Source organism: Gopherus evgoodei, chromosome 8 (genome assembly GCF_007399415.2).
Source record: "Gopherus evgoodei ecotype Sinaloan lineage chromosome 8, rGopEvg1_v1.p, whole genome shotgun sequence".
Lineage (NCBI taxonomy): Eukaryota > Metazoa > Chordata > Testudines > Testudinidae > Gopherus > Gopherus evgoodei.
Window position 1 is genome coordinate 14,791,002 of NC_044329.1, and position 13,323 is coordinate 14,804,324.

Sequence of the window (13,323 nt, forward strand, 5' to 3'; positions counted from 1 at the left end):
TGACATTTTTATCCACCCACTTAAGCCAAAACTTTCTTATTTTAGGCTTCAGTGTCTGAGGTGCTGGCTGCTTGCTGGCACCATTTATTTGTTGAAAAGTGTGACAGAGCATATAAGCAAAAACAGTCAAAGGCAATAACTTTTGAAAAGCTGGAGCAACGCCAGATCATGTGGCTTAAGCAAATCAGCGGCAAAAGTGCTCCCTTATATAAAATCTTGATAGGCAAAAAAGCTGAGTGATTTGCAGCTTTTCAAGATCTACAGTGATTTCAAAGATTCTGATAGGTATTTATGGTGCATCCAGAACCTCTGCAGCAGTTATGGAGTTAGCTGTACGGAGGAACCAGCTATAGCTCTTGTGTTCATCTAAAAAAAAATACCCCATAAACTTGGGAGAATGCAGTTTTGCAGGCTTCTGATGCTGATGAAGTTGGTTTGTTTTGAAAAATGTTACTCTCATATGCACTGGCAAAAAGGACCGAAGAGACTGCAACTAGGAGTACAGACAATAAAGACAAGCACATGGATTTTTTTGGGCCAGTGCAACCCATCACCATCAGCTGAAATTGTACTGACCTGCCTGCTATGCAAACCTTTGTTGTGTTAAGCACATAAACATGTCTGCTGCTCCTGAAATGTGCAGTTATTCTGCCAACCGCTAGATAACAGGAACCCATTCTACTCACTAGTTTAAAAAAAAAAAAAAGAGTGCCTTCTGTTAAAACCTGTCCTGCAACCACAGACTGCCCTGTCCATCAGATATCCCTGCCCAAGATAACATAAGATGGAGACATCACTGTGACTCCCTCCTCCCCTTACCAAATCACTATATTCTCTTTTTAGCACATGACTCAGTTTTTGATCTTTAAGCAAAACTTCCAGGAAACATTTCCACCTTGAGATTTAGCATTGGAAATCTAGGTGCACATTTCTGGTTGTCTAGGTGCAAAATCAGATTGATTTTTGGATTTCAAAAAAGACTTTCCCCTTAGAAGACGCTGTGTGACAGAGCTGCATGATGCTGGATACTCTCTATATAGGTCTGATTTTCCTGAATGAGAAAAATGAAAACACAGCCACCAAAGGAGGCAGAAAACATCATGCAGGGAAGTAGGGTAGAGGTAATAGTCAGAAGACTAGGAGGTTGAAAATGTGCATGACGCAGTTGAAACGTAATACAACCAGCCTTTAAGCATGAGGAAACCCAGTGTCCTGGCCCTCCTGATATTGGGGAAAAGCAAAGGGAAATAACAAATGTCCTTTTCCTTGAGAAGATGAACTTAACATGTGAACAGATGCAATAGAGAGAAGCAACTGGGCTCGCAGGACCTGACATAAAGCCCACTGAAGTCAACGGAAATCTTGCCTTGAAAAGCTGGAAGATTTTCCTGCCCTTCCCCATCACGTTTACAATCTACTGGCTTACTCCAGCAGCAACCAGTCTTAGTGTAGCACAGATTAGTGCCTAGCACTCATCCAGAAACTGAGTAAATGCTCTGCAGGAGCTTGACAAGAGAGGGGCAGGAGATAAGACTGATAACCTTAAAAAGGAAATATAATATGCTTCCCTTTAGAAAAAGATGACAGAGGATTACAGCCCCACCTTGAACCTGGAGAAGGTATTAAGGCCAGGTCTACATTACACACTTATTTCAGTATGACTACATTGCTCAGGGGTGTGAAAAATCCACACCCCTGAGCGACATAGCTATCCAGACCACAAGTCCCTGTGCAGGCAGTGCTATGTTGGTGTGAGAGCTTCTTCTGTCGACACAGATACCACCTCTTACGGAGGTGGAGTTATTAAGCTCTCCTGTTGGCTTAGAGCATCTTCACCAGAAGTGCTACAGCAGCACAGCTGCACCGATGCAAGTTTGTAGTGTAGACAGGGTGACCAGACAGCAAACGTGAAAAATTGGACAGAGAGTGGGGGATAATAGGAGCCTATATAAGAAAAGACCCAAAAATTATGACTGTTCTTATAAAATCGGGACATCTGGTCACCCTAAGTGTAGGCCCTCAAACTTAATGCAGTAGAGTGAAGGCAATGGAGGGATTTAAAAAGGGTGTTGACGTGGTTACATTGTATAGTCTCTAAACCTCTCTATTCACCATTAGAAGTTTTTCTGAAAAGATATGCTCTAGTTCAGGGGCTCTCAAACTTCATTGCAACGCCACCCACTTCTGACAACAAAAATTACTACACGACCCCAGAAGGGGGGACCGAAGCCTGCGCCTGCCCAAGCCCCTCTGCCCTAGATGGGGAGGGGTTAAAGCCCAAGTGCTTCCGCCCCAGGCAGGGGACCTATAACTTGAGCCCTGTTGCCCAGGGTTGAAGTCCTTGGGCTTTGGCGGAGCTCGGGCTTTGCCTTCGGCTTCAGCCCTGGGCCCCAGCATGTCTAAGCCAGCCCTGGCGATCGCATTATAATGGGATCGTGACCCACAGTTTGAGACCAGCTGCTCTAGTTCAACTACAGGTATAGGACTTAAAGCAGTAATTCATTCAGGGAAGGTCTATAGCTTGGCTTATGCAAAATATCAGACCAGATGATCACATGGACCCTTTTGACCTTAAAAACTATATTAATCTATGAAGGTTTAACCTCTCTATAGACATAACTGTTATAACAATTTCCAACATCAGCAAGGTGGTGTGAGACTTTATGTGCAAAGTATTAGAATACTGCTTGATATTCCAAACTGTATATTTTGAGTTTTGTTTGAAAACCATTAGGTACAGGTCTTCTTGTCGCCAAAAGCAAAGGGACAAAAATATTTGTGTTTTTAGATCAGTAAAGCTGGACAGACACTCCACACAAAAAAATCCTGCCTATTAAATTTCTATTATATTACTCTAAACTGTATATTAATGTAAGGATTCATAAATCCTTAAGTTCAGAATTAAAGTAAAGTATCTTTAGAGTTAATATTAGTGTTATTGCTATTTAAAGTAATAGAGGCTCTTGTCTATATAAGTCTCGTAAAGCACCTAAGGCACCAGAATTTGCACACATTCAACCTCCAGAATACAAAAATAAAAGGCATTAATTAAAGGCCGTAAAAAACTCATTGCCTAGTCTTAGATGTAGTATAAAACACAGTACACGCGATCTAATCAGATAGATTGCATTCTTCATTGTCAATGAAAGCAGGCAGACAAGGGAAGAATGTTAAGAAGAGCATGTGGACTAGTGACAGCTACAGCACTGCCTTCAGGTTGAGTGGAGCTGGAAGACAAAACAGTAGGATGCAAGCTCTTTCATAGTCATCTTACCTTTTTGACACCCTGTAGCTGGCCACTGTGAGGACACCTGTTTTGGGGTCACGTACCGTGGCTCGTGCCAACTGTGCCAAAAGAAATGCCAGGGACAAAATTATCAAAGAATAAATAGTTTAAAAAAACCTCTGTTTCAAAATTCTACCAATTGTCTACTTCCCTCCCCAACTGCCAGACTCTGAATTCCTGGGTTAGATATATATTTCTGGGTGAAATTCTTAGCTCCAATCTGGCACTTCTTCTGATTTCAGACTAGAACAGTCTATGATGCAATGTGTATGGGATATAGCGGTCGTCCTCCTTACTAGAATCTGGCTCAGAGGCTGCATAAACTATGATATCCGTTAAAGCTATAATTTGACGTTGCTTGACGAATAGGTTTGGAAAGTAGTGTTGTCTGGAGTATGGCTTGGGTCAATATCAGCAAGCAGGTACAACAGAAAATCAATGACTCATGAAGTTTGCGTCCTTACTGACAGAGAAGAAAGAAAGTTAACTCTTGGATATTCTATGGATTCAGCCTGACTATTTGAAAGGTGGGCTGAGGTAGATCATAAGAATTGTATTCAGTATTCTCAAGGAGCAGGAGAGAAAAACAATGACTTTGTTATGAAGTAGGTTAGGCATTACAGTACAGGCAACTGAGGAATTCACGAGGTCCAGCTCACTGACATCACACGGGAGCATGCTCATCTGAGCAAGAAAGTCCTCAACTTGTCTACTTGATGGATATTGCCTCAATGGAAGTGCACAGGCTCATTTCCAGCTCTTATTTCTCTTAGTGTTGGATTTACTAGGCACAAGCGCTGGGAACAAGATTATTGGGCTGGGGATGTATCTGCTGTTGGATCAGGTGAGAATGTTCAGCACTGTGGCCTAGTAGAATGAACACTGAACTCCTGAGGTCTAATCACAGCTCTAACATGGTCTGATTGTGTGACCTTGGGCAAACCACTTCACTTCACTGTGCCTCAGTTTCTCTATCTGTAAGATGCGTAATTTTTGCCTATGCTACAAGGATGCTGTTGGGATGAACAAGTTACATCACTTTGAAGATGAAGAGTGCCAAACCCACTTACTTACATGTCACCCCTCATTCAATCACAATCTTTCTACACATTTGTATCTTTTTCCAATGCATAATCACATTTTCCTTCATATTTCCCCAAACGTGTCATCTTCCTGTTTCCCTTCCAATCTGCTTGTTAGGATTCTTGTCTCTACCCACAGCTCTTGGCACAACTTCCCCCATAATTCTGACTAATTTGGTATTTTGTTCCAGAATCCTGCTCCATAATTCACAGCAGGAAAGTCAGGCTGACAATGTTTTTCTTTATTTGGACAATGAAGTGTTGCTTTCTGTAATATAATTTAGCTTGCCAAACTCCTCATTACCCTCTATTTCCTTTGGGTTCCCCATATGGTTTCTTTCTATGGTCACCAGTTGACTTGAACAAGAAGAGAAGCTAAAATATGCCTGGCTACAAACTTATTAATTGGTATCTCATCTGTGTGGTGCTAGAATACTCCATTTCTCTGTTAAAGCTTGTCTTCTTGACTTTAACTGTGTATTCAGCTCGTAGTAGATCTGACTACAACATATAATTAATAATAGCAGATTAAAAAAACAAAACAAAAACACCCTAGATTTCATTCCTAAACGAATACACAAATAATGTGTGCAATATATGGTTTCTGGGCTTTATAGCATCTTTATTAAAATTCTACTCTACTATAAATTCCATTCTTTCCTACTTAACAGCACAACAGCTTTTCTTTTCATGCTGAAGTCTCAGTTCACTTTCAGTTTTCTCTCTCTCCAGCCCCGCCCCAGGCTGCTTCTTCAGTATTTCAACAACACGGCCTTTCCTAGAATCCAGGACGATTGTGCATTATAAGTCTGAGTTCAGTAAGGCTCTATACATTCCTCTTTATGATGCACCTTTGTCTAATCTGGTACATCTGTATTATGAAGAAGCCATTATTAAAATTTATGATTACATTCTATATGCTTCCATGCTACACTCTCCCAGTGCAATCCAGGCCTGTAAAATTAACAGTTTTATTGATGCTTCCAGCAGTTCACAGCTGATAGTGAGGAACAGATTCATTAGAAGGCAATTTTAACATTTGACTAAAAAAAAGATCGTATTTTGCAAACTGAGCATAAAAAACACCTGGTCACTCTGAATAGTTATCCCCTCTCAAAACACGCATGCTGCTTTTCTTCAAAGACCAAGTCTTGGAACATTTAAACCTGCGGATAATGTCTGGAACTGGGAGGAGTGATTTCTTGAGGAGATATTCTAGAATATTAGGGATAACATGGGAGCTCCCACAACCTTTCCAAATCCAAGACAGTAACACACTAGCTCACAGAGCTCTGCCTGTAAAACTTAAATGATTACTGAATAAAGTTTCCTGGGTGAAATTACATTTATTTTATTTAGAATTATCCCATCATAATGTTATATTTTCCACCCTTCTGGGCATAACACCATGGGTTTCAAAGTAAGTCCAGCAGTTAGGTCTGAGACAGATGCTGACAAATTAAGTTTGTGAACAACTATGCAGGAATATTTATAAATTCATCTAAAATGATTACATTTACCTACATACACTGGGCCTGATCCTGATCTCACATATACTGGTGAGGAATTGGGAGTAATTTCATTGAAGTTAATGGAGCTACACTGATATAAAATTAGTGAGAGACCCGGAGGTGATTTCATAGATGAAATCCTGAACAGCAAACACACTAAATTAAGTCAATTGTTAATTATTGTCTTATTATGTTTATAGCCCATTTGCTTTGCCAGACTAGAAAAAGCTTCCAGTGATAGAGGCTAGTTTGAATTTTTGTTTTATCTGAAGCTTTTGAAGTCCCAAGGACAGTTTACAGCATGATGTCATGGTGAAGCATCAGGAAAAAGATTTAAGTTAATGGAGGTGTGAGTCTTCAAAAAGAAATAACATTTTCTGCCAAAGCACTTGGCTGATAAACACAGAAATCTAGCCTCAGAAACTTACTAAATATAATTCATGTTGCTAAAAGGTATCGATTTCTCACTCCATTTCCAATTATCTCTTAAAATATTTCATTCAGAAATACATGCAGAAAGCTTATCCTGACTGCTATTTTAATCACATAGTTCATAGCAATAGCTAGAAGAAACGATTAACATGAATCATTATGTAACAATCAATATAAAAGCTTTTAATTTTAGTATCTTGCCAGACTTTGCAAAGCAGAATGAATCAAGTTTAACATCTATAATTGGTCTTGAGCTGCCATTATTTTCCCTTTTGCAGTTTAGCAAGTAAAGGAAGACAACTGCAGCACCAGAAGGCTAAAGAAATGTTAGGTGCATATTAGCTGTACAACACAGTATATCATCGTTTATGATATATTATGTCACTATAACTTAGAAGAGTCTGGGTAAAAAGGTGCCACACCAAGACTTGAGCCCCTGGCACTGCATCTGATATGCACCTAAGAGCAGAGAAGGGAGTGCTGAAGAATCAAGCCCTCCTCTTCCCAGCTGTCCAGGTAGAAATTAGAGATCCTAAAGAATCTTTGGAAATGAAGTAGGTCAAGCCCTCACCTTGACCAATACTCTTCTTTCATAATAGGTTCCAGCATTCAGGACTGTAAGCTGTTGTTGAGCACACAAAAGCATGCTCTATTTGTTATATTTTACGCAATGCAATAATTCTGTACCAAATGACTTCAGAACACTGCAGCTCCATTCTGCAATGGAGAAACAGCCTAGATCAGACAGAGATCCTAGTTAACATACTTTCTTTTAAGGTGGAATACATTGCTTTTACAACAACAACAATCAAACAAACCCAATAAAAATATACCTCCAAAGAAACAAAAGAGGAAGCATTTAACAACCGAAGCAACGTTATTTCTCTGATTCTTGCTTGATATGCTCTAGAGTAAAATCTTCAAAAGCATCATATTCAAAAGTGATTTAGGAGCCTAAGTCTCCATTGAAAAATAATGGGACTTAGGCTCCTTATGAGTCACTTTTGAAAAAGAAACTTAGGCTCTGCAACACTGAGCAAAGCAATGCCTAAAAACCTTTACAAATCTGGGCTTTAGGCCCCTAAGTCACTTAGGCTGCTTTTGAAAGTTTTACCCTTAAGTTCATCGCATGTAGTTGAGTTGCACTGTATAGTCCAGGATGTGAAATTAGACATTTTGAATCCACTTGCTCAGTCTTCCATGTTAGAGATAAAGTGCTGAAACAGCAAGCACTGGTGAGATGGAAACAGTAGAAGAGGGGACACTTACTTTCGGTTTAGCCAGCTCCTTAATTTTCTCTATTTCTTCATCAGACAGGACATCATAGTATCGGACGATATGGGGACTGTCCCATTCATCTTCTTCCTTAAAGGGAGCTATGAGCAGATGGGGATTTCTGTTTCCATCATGGTACCTGCAGAACAGCCTCTTCTGTCGCCGAGGTGTCTGAAATATAAGTCCCCAAACGCACACACATTTGTTTTCTTTAAATTTATAAGACCAAAACCAAAGTGTCCTCTATACCATGTTACCCAAGATATTGGGAAACTGAATGTCCACACTATCTGGCCCAGAAAATTTAAAGGCCCAGATTGTTACTTTACAATCTTCTGTGAGTAAAAAGAGTAGTGAATAGTCTTTTCTTCCCTATGTTACCCAGTAACAGCTGTGACATTCTACCCTCTAAAAATCATAATAAATTACAGGTTATGGAAACCAAATGACAAAGCAAGTAGCCAACTGACTAGAGTTCTGTATTTTATATGTAAGGCTTTGCAGCAAGACTGCTGAAACAAAGAAAAGAAAGGTTTCAGAGTAGCAGCCGTGTTAGTCTGCATCCACAAAAAGAACAGGAGTACTTGTGGCACCTTAGAGACTAACAAATTTATTTAAGCATAAGCTTTTGTGGGCTTCAGCCCACTTTATCGGATGCACAGAATGGAACATATAGTGAGGAGATATATATACATACAGAGAACATGAAAAGGTGGGAGTCACCCTACCAACTCTAAGAGACTAATTAATTAAGATGAGCTGTTATCAGCAGGAGAAAAAAAACTTTTATAGTGATAATCAAGATAGCCAATTTTAGACAGTTTGACAAGAAGGTGCGAGGATACTTAACATGGGGAAACAGATTCAACATGTGTAATGGTTCAGCTATTCCCAATCTCTATTTAAGCCTAAATTGATGGTATCTAGTTTGCATATTAATCCAAGTTGAACAGTTTCTCATTGGAGTCTGTTTTTGAAGCTTTTCTGCTGCAAAAATTGTCACCTTTAAGCCTATTACTCAGTGACCAGAGAGGCTGAAGTGTTCTCCTACTGGTTTTTGAATGTTATGATTCTTGATGTCTGATTTGAGTCCATTTATTCTTTTGTGTAGAGATTGTCCGGTTTGGCCAATGTACATGGCAGAGGAGCACTGCTGGCACATGATGGCATATATCACATTGGTAGATGTGCAGGTGAACGAACCCTGATAGTGTGGCTGATGTGATTATATCCTATGATGGTGTCCTTTGCATAGATATGTGGACAGAGTTGGCATCGGGCTTTGTTGCAAGGATAGGTTCCTGGGTTAGTGTTTTTGTTCTGAGGTGTTGCTGGTGAGTATTTGCTTCAGGTTGGGGGACTGTCTGTAAGCGAGGACAGGTCTGTCTCCCAAGATCTGTGAGAGTGAGGGATCATCTTTCAGGATAGGTTGTAGAACTTTGATGATGTGCTGGAGAGGTTTTAGTTGAGGACTGAAGGTGACAGCTAGTGGCGTTCTGTTATTAGCCTCTCCAGCACATCATCAAAAGTCCACGAAAGCTTAGGCTCAAATGAATTTGTTAGTCTCTAAAGTGCCACAAGTACTCCTGTTCTTTCTAAAGAAAAGCAAAACCCAGAAGACCTCAAAGCAGTGTCTAATCTAGGAATTACAGCCACGTTTGAAGACAGGGATCAGAGACTGCTCCCCTTCTGCCCTCTATAATGGTGATTAAAATGGTTGCCCCATAGAGACAACTGATTTCAACAGTAGTAAAAGCATGATAGATCCTTGATAGAAAAAAGCTTCTAGTACACCCAGCTACAATGAGCGTTCAGAATGGTTGACCGGACACACTGGAAGGACAATCATCTGCAACACTCCATGAATGAGCAGCAGAGAGCACTTTTTTCTATGTAGGTTTATATTATGACTTCCGAACACTTAGTTGTTAAACAGCTAGAAGTTCCAATGTGGACTTAATTAAGAAACATGCTCTCAACTCTTCCAAGTGCAATATCTCAATGACTCCGCATTAGGAAGAACCTAAGCCCGGCACCAGTGAGCCTACTTATACATACAGAAACCCAGCTCAGTCAGAAAGGGCTGTTGCTACTTAAGGGGGACAAGAAACCACAGCCTACAGGCTTCCTATGTACAGCAAAAGCAGAGTTATCAAAACTATGTTCCTTTCACCATCTACTGGCAGAGAACAGTAAACATCTGGGCTAGTCTATATGAGAATGATGGGGATAGGGAAAGAGGAGAATTTTTAAAAAACTGATACTATGCAGATTGCTTAAATAATAATTTAAAAAAAGAACAATGACTTCCATTTACTCAGGGGCCAACATGAGATGGAATAGCTAGAAAGTTAATGGATTCTGTTTCTATACAGAGGCCACCATTAAGAGGTCAACATTCACCAGCAGATACTACTTAGGGATAATCAGAGAGTTCCCACTATTCTGAATCCCCAATGCAGAGTTAGAGAAACTCCAATAATATCATGGTAAAGAGATTCCAGTGAGTCACCTAAATTCTACCACAACCACTGTGGCTGATTCAATTTACCTACTGCGTCTTTCCCCTCACATATCAGAGGGGTAGCCGTGTTAGTCTGGATCTGTAAAAGCAGCAAAGAATCCTGTGGCACCTTATAGACTAACAGACGTTTTGGAGGATGAGCTTTCGTGGGTGAATACCCACTTCGTCAGATGCATGTAGTGGAAATTTCTAGGAGTAGGTATATATATATGCAGGCAAGCTAGAGATAATGAAGTAGGTTCAATCAGGGAGGATGAGGCCCTGTTCTAGCAGCTGAGGTGTGAAAACCAAGGGAGGAGAAACTAGTTTTGTAATTGGCAAGCCATTCACAGTCTTTGTTTCCCCTCACAGGCAGACATTTTCTATTCCTTTATTAATTTTCCCCCAGAATATTTCTGAATAGAAAGGGATAACTTTTGAAAACAGATCCCTTGCTGATGGCACAGTTACATACTTGCTGGGGCAGTGGCATCTGGCAGGGAGCATGTGTTCTGGAAAGTAGCTTCGGAAAGGAACACTACAAATCAAACTGCAAACTTTACTACAAGCCATAGGAACTACCACGATATAGCCCTAGGCAGTCTATACAGTAACATGTACTGTAGGAAGAACATCCCAAGTCAGCACGTTGTACTTCTCTCACCATTTTCACACCTTCGCCTCTGCAGAGAGCCTCATAGGTATCACGCTCTGGCAGGTAGTCAGCAGGTCTCTCATAAACCCCACCTTGTACTGCCGATTCTGTTATAGCTGACGTCTTATTCAGTAGCTTTGCCACTCTCTCTTTCTCCAGCAACTTCTCAAAATATCGCAGGTTGTTGCCTGCCCTCTCGTGAGCAGAATCTTGATTGGGGGAGAATGAAAAGAAAAAAAAATAATGGAATTCATTCATCCTAACTCAGTAACCTAGTCAGAGAAAGCCTTGAGCCCATCAACACTGCACCAGCAATCTTGCCTGTGCCAGCCTCCCCCAGATATAGATTGCTTTCGAATAGAGGCGCAAACATACTCAGTGGGCTTCCATCTCTGAAATCCATGAGAACTGAAAGCCAGATTGGCTGCATAAATCGGAGGGAGAGCTCAAGGTGTTTCTTCACCTTTTTTGTCCTCCTGCAGAGATGGCTGTAATCCTGTTAATTTTATTTGTATGTTTTTATATAAAATATAAACACAACAAAACCAAAATATATATAAGTATACGCACAACATGGAAGTAGCATATAAATAAAAGAATCCATCATTCATTACTTGCAGAACCTGAAGAACCCCCCCCCCGCCCCCAAACCTGAACCCATAAGAAGTCATTCAAGGCATCAATTATTAAAGTAACTAAATAGATAAATAAGTGAGAATACGACCTATAAATATCAGGGACTAAAATCAACTAAACTGCAGAAGGATGCAAAAGTTTCATGTGTGACGAGGCCAGCTCATATTTTTTTCCAACCATTTCTATTAAACAGACTCATTTTTTCCATTACTGCAGTAGTACAGAGCTCACTAAGCCAGTCTGTGTATGAGGGAGGAATTGCAGTTTACCATTTTCTTAAAATAACTCTTTTGCCCATTAGAATAGTTACTGCAATCCATTTCTTAATGTTAACTGGTAATACCAACTCATCCAGCACCCCTAAAATACACAAGCTTGGAGAAGGAAAGATAGTGACATTAAAGTTTTTGAGAGAGCACTGAACATGCATTGTTTGACAGGTATAGGATATATGAAAGGTTGGCATGTGGCTGTTTGAATCTCCAATGTGTGCTGTACATTGCAATCCAGCTTTAAACTAACGTTCTGGAGTCCAGTTTCATAGATTCATAGATTCTAGGGTCAGAAGGGACCAATGTGATCATCTAGTCCGACCCCCTGCACAAAGCAGGCCACAGAACCCTACCCATCCACTTCTATAACAACCCTCTAACCTATGCCTGAGTTATTGAAGTCTTCAAATTGTGGTTTGAAGACCTCAAGCTGCAGAGAATCCACCAGCAAGTGACCCATGCCCCACGCTGCAGGGGAAGGCGAAAAACCTCCAGGGCCTCTGCCAATCTGCCCTGGAGGAAAATTCCTTCCCAACCCCAAATATGGCGATCAGCTAAACCCTGAGCATGTGGGCAAAACTCACCAGCCAGCACTCAGAAAAGAATTCTCTGCAGTAACTCAGATCCCATCCCATCCAACATCCCAACCACTGGGCATACTTATCTGGCGATAATCAAAGATCATTGCCAAAATTAGGCTCTCCCATCATACCATCCCTTCCATAAACTTATCAAGCTTAATCTTAAAGCCAGATATGTCTTTTGCCCCCACTACTCCCCGTGGAAGGCTGTTCCAGAACTTCACTCCTCTAATGGTTAGAAACCTTCGTCTAATTTCAAGTCTAAACTTCCTAGTGTCCAGTTTATACCCATTCGTTCTTGCATCTACATTGGTACTAAGCTTAAATAATTCCTCTCCCTCCCTAATATTAATCCCTCTAATATATGTATAAAGAGCCATCATATCCCCCCCAGCCTTCTTTTGGCTAGACTAAACAAGCCAAGCTCTTTGAGTCTCCTATCATATGACAGGTTTTCCATTCCTCGGATCATCCTAGTAGCCCGTCTCTGAACCTGTTACAGTTTGAATTCATCCTTCTTAAACATGGGAGACCAGAACTGCACACAGTATTCCAGGTGGGGTCTCACCAGCGCCTTATATAACGGTACTAACACCTCCTTATCTTTGCTGGAAATACCTCACCTGATGCATCCTAAAACCGCATTAGCTTTTTTAACGGCCATATCACATTGGCGGCTCATAGTCATCCTGTGATCTACCAATACCCCAAGGTCCTTCTCCTCAGTTGCTTCCAACTGATGCGTCCCCAATCTATATCTAAAGTTCTTATTATTAATCCCTAAGTGCATGACCTTGCACTTTTCACTATTAAATTTCATCCTATTACTATTACTCCAGTTTACAAGGTCGTCCAGATCTTCCTGTATGATATTCCGGTCCTTCTCCGTGTTAGCAATATCCCCCAGCTTTGTGTCATCCGCAAACTTTATTAGCACATTCCCGCTTTTTGTGCCAAGGTCAGTAATAAAAAGGTTAAATAAGATTGGTCCCAGAACCGATCCTTGAGGAACTCCACTAGTAACCTCCTTCCAGCCTGACAGTTCACCCTTCAGTACGACCCATTGTAGTCTCCCCTTTAACTAGTTCCT

At 40.7% G+C, this 13,323-nt stretch overlaps 1 protein-coding gene across 7 annotated transcripts in view; it reads right to left on the bottom strand.

Annotated features, from left to right (window-relative positions):
• P4HA2 (prolyl 4-hydroxylase subunit alpha 2) overlaps positions 1-13,323 on the bottom strand; it is a 52,247-nt gene that overhangs the window by 11,477 nt on the left and 27,447 nt on the right. For all 7 annotated transcript variants that reach the window (XM_030573559.1, XM_030573557.1, XM_030573555.1 and 4 more), the window contains 3 exons: positions 10,754-10,953; positions 7,581-7,757; positions 3,275-3,345 (listed from right to left, as the gene is read on the bottom strand). In XM_030573559.1, coding sequence (XP_030429419.1) covers positions 3,275-3,345; positions 7,581-7,757; positions 10,754-10,953 — 448 coding nt within the window. The remainder of the gene's footprint in view (positions 1-3,274; positions 3,346-7,580; positions 7,758-10,753; positions 10,954-13,323) is intronic.